The sequence below is a fragment of the Myripristis murdjan genome, chromosome 6, assembly GCF_902150065.1.
Source record: "Myripristis murdjan chromosome 6, fMyrMur1.1, whole genome shotgun sequence".
NCBI lineage: Eukaryota > Metazoa > Chordata > Actinopteri > Holocentriformes > Holocentridae > Myripristis > Myripristis murdjan.
Genome location: NC_043985.1, coordinates 28,708,442 through 28,714,791, shown reverse-complemented (window position 1 = coordinate 28,714,791; position 6,350 = coordinate 28,708,442). Strand labels below are relative to the sequence as shown.

Sequence of the window (6,350 nt, the reverse complement as noted above, 5' to 3'; positions counted from 1 at the left end):
GAAGCGCTACAATCTGTTTCAATCAGAGTCGCTCCAGAGCTGAACAGATGGGGGAGGGTGATACCAACGCGCGGCGAGGAGGGGTGAACTGTTACGGAGGGTGCCACAAAAAAGTTTACATCATCATTACCAGCTCGTACACTACACGACTTTTTGGTCTGCTCAAGCTCAACACCCCAAAATAAACAAAACATATACCCGAATTAGTTTTTTTTGTTGATATCGTAAACCCTTACACTCAGTGTCACTCCCTCGACTTGATAGTGCGGTCGCCGTTTAAAGGGAATGCTTGTGAATGGTGAATGAAGTACACTCCTCAAAAGTTTTAAGGATGAGCCAGGCAGGTAGTAAAGTCACTTTCACTTTGTGTCAACCTGTGCGCTTTGGGGGGGCCGTGTGGAAATAAGGTCAAAATTAAACCTGAGGTGTTTATTTTTATTTTTTTTTTCTTTTGATTCTTAAGTCCCATTGTAGGTGACAATCTTATATATCACCTCTTATTTCATCCACATCATTTATTGCAGTGGTAGCAGTGCAAGTTTTTATCAGTCTCAGACAGCACTCAATCGCATGATCATGGTTGATGACAGTGAACTGCAAGGTAGAGTCGTTTATTTTTGTAAACAACGCCGCTGTGTGCGCCTTTTGTGCAATATATTACACTCGGGCTCCCCCCATTGTAATTGGTGAAAAGTGCATGTAGGATGCAAAGGTAGGTTTGTGCCCAGTGTGAGGCGAGGGCTGACACACTCTCCCCTGAAAAGGCTGTTGGCAAAATTAGAGGATTAAAACATTTCCCCCTCCAGTCGTGTTGAAGGTCACCCATTTGTTTAAATGTCAAATCATATCAGTGCCAATATTGCTTTGTACTTTCTAGTGTAGGTGGAGGAATAAACACAAATTCCGTAAAAGCAAAACAGATTATCAAATAGTGCTACAATGGGAAATTTAAAAAAAAAAAAAAAAAAAGCGAACTGTGATCTTTAGTCAGCTATCATAACAGGAAAAGAGCCATGACTATCAGCAATAATTCCAGCAATTCAGATATAATTTCAATAAGGCAGATTTTTTTTCCTCTTAAATGACACTTTAATTCATATTGGTTTAGCACTCCTTTGTATGATGCACAGTATGCTTTGAATCTGCCACATCTATGTTAATGTTAGCCGCAAAACAGTGGCTAAACTCTGTTCTGCAAATAAAAAGGTAGGTAAACTCAATTTAGGTGAACTAACGCTGCACCACACCTATATTTATCAATCTGACCACATTTTCTGGGGATGAATTTCCTCTTGGATTTGGCTACCTGGATTGTACACGGTAGAGACAAGTATGCATGCGTCACGGAGGGCCCAGCAATGCAACAACGCACAAGACTACACCTGGTGATCTCACAGGGGAGCTAGTTTCTCCTCTCTGGTTGAGGTTGTGTTAATCAGTAGGAATGGCCTGATGTTTGGTTGGAGCGCCTGCCTGCAGACACCTGGCCCTCTGTGGCCTATTGTTCGCTGCCAGTCTCTGCTATAAGGTGATACTGATTGTCAGTACTGGAGCAGGGCAGTGGTGGTCAGCCTTCAGTGATGTCAGTGCAGTGATGTGGCTCTCCCTTGGGAAACTCAGTCCCACTTCATGCTGTGTTGTTGCTAGGATACAGAGCAACCCAGTAGCTATCCAGTATAAAGTGGTTTTGGGCAAGCTGAACGTCCCAGCTAATGGTGTTTCTCTAGGATACAAGCTTCCCTTTAGCCCTCAAATGTATCCTGTGCTCTAAATGAACTTTTACTTTGGAGGAACACATCTGAGTCCATCAAACATTACTGTATGTAATGATTAATTCATTCATTTGATCAGACTCAGACTCAAGTTTAAAGGCCAAATAAATTATAATGGATTTGGTAATACAACATTTTAAATAAATCATTCAATAAAATAAAACAAAGTATTATAGAAACAGAAGTTAGAGAACAGATCTCCCAGAATGGTAGCAATACATAAGTGTAAGTAATGTAAGTAGCACATACAAAGGTAAAAATAGAAATATAAGAAAACATATTTATACATTATGCAAATGATTCCCTGTTGGAACTAATTGAGTTGGTAAGAAGCTTCTGAAGTCAGTGATAATATTATAAAAATAGTAAACAGGAATTTATACATGTCTAGGGAGTATTGAAAAGGCATCCAAAGTATAAATACAGTATATAAATACAAAACTATGCAGCCAGAGAAGTGTAAGAAGTGTGTGACATTAGGTGCAGATGCAGTAGAGTGCTGTTTTCCTTTTGGTGCTATCTGTTTCATTTGAGGCCATCATGGTCCCCATAATTTAGTGCATGTGGGGAAACAAACAAAACAAAACACAACAAAAAAATCCTATTCATGTGTGGCTGGAGCCAATCCCAGCATGCAATGAGTCCCCAAACCTGGCCATGCCCTACCCATTGAGCTACAAAACCACATTAAGAACCTTTTTGTTTGCAAAGTGTGTAATACAGGGACAGCACAGTGGCACAGTGGTTAGAAGTGGTTGAATTCATGCCTGATTCTGAATGACTTTCTGTCTGTATGCTTCTGGGTGGAAGGAAGGGAACCACCCTAGAGGGGTTACCAGTCCTGTCACAGGGCAAACACAGATACACAACCACACTGACAGACGTTCACTGAATGGGTGAATGAGGATCTTGCCTTTCTTTGCAACATGAGAGGGACCTTCTTGTTGTGCTACCATGCCACCCTGTATGTAATTATGAACTAACCTCAAAGGTTTTTGTGGTTTTGAAGATCAGGGGTTAAGGTGTGGCACTAACCAACATTGCCAGGTTTAGGGATTTAACCTTGCCAAAAGTGTGTGTGCTCTTGGCACTGTAACACACATCGGTTAATAATGTTGATCAAATACGGCATTAATGTGTGTCCATGTGATTACATAAGCTTGTCTGTCTGCCTGCCTCCTCTGTGTTTAATCAAATAAATAAATGTCCAGTATTATACACAGTTTGCATGTGTATTTGTGGTAGAATGGTATTCCATGACAACAATCCATGGAAAATTATGCAATTCCCCGCAACAAACAGTCCACATACTACTTATTGCAGCAAACTCAGAGATGTTCAACCCTGTTTTGCAACAGAGAACTATTGATGACATTTTGGCTCTGCAACAAAAGAAATACGAAGTTCTAATTAGGCCATAAAGTGACAGAAAGCTGATAATTTCCTTGATGAGACAAAAATGTTTTTCCATTACCAGGAATCAATACATCAATCAATACTCATGAATAAACAGCATTGGGCAGGCTGCTGATATGGTCACATGCTCTTTTAGTTGATGTTCTTGTGTAATGTTTTACTCTGTTAATTACTATACTTTAAATATGTTCCAGCAATAAAAATGCCCAAAATATTTTTATTTATAGTGGTATATCATTGTTAACTTGGTAGTAATTGTAAGTCTCTGTTCATTCAGGGCATATAATGTGCTCTGGGGTATTATGTAATAGCAGGGCTGTTGAATAGAGGGCTCATTATAGATGAGAAATCTTTTTTTGTTGCTGTTAATTTTGTCTCTATACTCTTTAAAAGAACTAATATTGAATTATAACTGTAGGGAGCTGAATGTGTCTGCTGTGCCTGGTGCAGGTGCTGCGGCAGCGGCTGCATAGGCGTGAGTTTATGTCGAGTTGTGTTAGTGCAGAGCTGTGTTGCTGGGGTTTTGTCACACAGGGAGTCACCACGAGAGGGAGGGACTTAGGCAGGAGGACAATGCTGGTGTTTGTGCAACGGCCCCTGAGCGGCGGCTGGCTCTCTCAGATCGCTCTCGCTTGACTACCATTGCTGCACACATTGTTGGAGTGAAAGGAAAGTGGACAGCTTGATCCTGCCTGTGGGATGCACTGACAGAGGTAAGTCCTGCATGCCCCACTGCTATGTCTCTGTGATAGAAGAAAATTAAGTTTTGGAAAGCTGTCTCATGGGGCTACACTGTGTGGGTTTTATGTCAGTGAGGTTTTCCACTGCAGCTCGGGGAAATAGAGGTTTGGGAGCCGGGGGCTGGCTTGAAGCGAGACACCCTTGTCTGTGTTTTGGCAGGGGTACCAGTGTGCGTGAATGGAGCTGAGCTGAAAGAAAGTTTCACAAAAAAGAGGCTCAGTGAGAGGCATGTGTAGAATGTGACGAGGATCCCAGCTCTGCAACAGTTTGAAGAAGGCAGGGATAGACGCGTTGAGATATGAAATTGTGGATGGGAGATGGCATCAAAAGATAAGGAGTCAAAATCAAGTTTGAGAGGTGGAGGGAGGTAAAGTGATTGTTTCTTTTGCTTTCAAAGGAGGAGATAGGCAAGGGCAGAGCGAAGGTTTACAGTGGTAAAAATAGACAGAGGGGGAATGGAGGTGGAGAGATTAAGAGAGAGATTAATTAGGGAGCTGAGGGAAGAGAGGAAGTCAGGAGGGGAAAGGGAAGAAAAAGAATGAAGGAAACCGAGAACATTAAAAAGTGGAAATACAGGAAACTATAAGATCTGTGAACTCCAGATAGGGTTTCAACGGCATTCGTATTATCTCCACAACATGCTTCTTAGGACGGACCACACTTTTGTAGCCCCAGCAAAAAGAGAACAATGACTTGTCAAACTAATTTCCCAAATTCCCCTCAAATCTCTTTTGCAGTCCTTTGTAAATGGTGGATTTCAAATGTGGTAAAAGAATACCGGTAAGCCCCTCATCTTTCAGTTCTGCCCTCCTTGGTAGATCAAATAGTCTTATCCCTTTTAGCTGGCAGATTAGAGAGACTTAAGATGTTCTGTCTCAGTGTGGTAGTCCCAGGATATGCTACTATTCACATTTATGAATTCCCATTCCTAGATTTTATAGCCCCTGAGATCCCATATGAGGTGTGCCAGTTTTCCACTGCAACGTGCCCTCCTGCCATCATATAGAGCCATTGCAAATGTCTATTCAACACCGCTTTCAGAGGGAAAATACCTCAGTGGCATACAGAACAGACAAACACTGGCCTTGCTTGTATTCAGCTGAAGTATCTTATCCACATTAACTGCATGTGTTCTGTTGTTGCAGACAGTGGGAGAGAGATCAGGTCTCAGTGCTGTGAGGACCAGCAAAGCAGAAAGGCTGGCCAGGAGACACAGATCCAACTTTAGTGGTCATTGCCACAAAGGAAAAAGGGCGTCCACCCATGCCGTACGAGGGAGAAGCAGGCAGTCCGCTGCTGCCACAGTGAAGAAGAGGTGAACTTCGTTGGCGCCGTGTTGGACACCGGTGGGCTGTGGTGATAACTCGGGCTGTGTGCCGACGTGTGGGAGGGAAGAGGAGTAGGAGGAGGAGGAAGAGGAGGAGGAGGAGGAGGTGGGAGAGGGCAGTAGCGGGTCTGGGCCTGGAGCCCAACCAGAAGCAGGATGGCAGAGAAGAAAGTAAGCAGGTAAGCGCTTTTACTTGTTCATTTGTATAAGCTGACACACAGGCATCATAATGTTTGAAAGAAAATCTAAAGTGAAGGAGTTAGACGTGGAAATAAATGTCTGTGTCCTCATTCTCTTTTGTGTGTGTGTGTTTCTGCCTTATTTGTGTGTTTGTCTGTTGGGTGCATGCATCATTTGCATGGCTCGCGCGGGTGGCTGTGTGTACGTGGGTCTGTGTGTACATGCCTGCGTGCTTGTGTCCGTATTTTGATCCTTCTGCAGCCTCCCGGCTAAGCTGATTAATGGGGGCGTGGCAGGGCTGGTTGGTGTGACATGTGTGTTTCCTATTGACCTAGCCAAGACCCGCCTACAGAACCAGCAGGGTGCCCAAGTCTACAAAGGAATGTGAGTAAGGCCGTCGTGGCTAAAGTTAACTGTCTAACGTCAATGAGATTCACAGTAACAGAGATAAGCGCTTAACCTTCTGCTTGTATTACTGTCAAATCTGACCAACTGATACTTTTGTTGCTGTAATGAAAAGAGTTTCTTTAAAATGACTGGCTTCATGTCATCTTCCACATTAGGTGTTGGTGGCAAACAAAATGTATTATTAATATTCCCTGTCAGGTTTGACCAAAAACACAAATGCACAAAAGATGCCATTATGTCCCAGATTGTGACAATAAATCACAGCACAGTTACTATAGGGATAATAATTCAGGAGCTGTTTTTTTTTTTTTTTTTTTTTTTTTTTCCTTAAAAGTGAATGACAAAATATAAGAGCTTTTAAGTTAAGAGAAATATTGTGAATTCTGTGATCATGCCAGTAGGAATTAAGTTGTTAAAAGATGTAACACAACATGAGGTAGGAATCTAATCTAATGTTTTATGGTTGCTAATAAAGGGCTGCCTGAAAAAGGAGCAGCAACAAATGT

General features: G+C 42.3%; 1 protein-coding gene across 3 annotated transcripts in view; it reads left to right on the top strand.

Annotated features, from left to right (window-relative positions):
* Positions 1 to 3,747: 3,747 nt before the first annotated feature.
* slc25a18 (solute carrier family 25 member 18) overlaps positions 3,748 to 6,350 on the top strand; it is a 19,289-nt gene continuing 16,686 nt past the window's right edge. For all 3 annotated transcript variants that reach the window (XR_003928388.1, XR_003928387.1, XM_030054485.1), the window contains exons 1-4: positions 3,748 to 3,901; positions 4,667 to 4,709; positions 5,075 to 5,435; positions 5,698 to 5,820. Coding sequence is in view for 1 of the 3 variants with exons in the window: in XM_030054485.1 (XP_029910345.1) it covers positions 5,413 to 5,435; positions 5,698 to 5,820 (146 nt within the window). In the remaining 2 variants the exon portion in view is untranslated. The remainder of the gene's footprint in view (positions 3,902 to 4,666; positions 4,710 to 5,074; positions 5,436 to 5,697; positions 5,821 to 6,350) is intronic.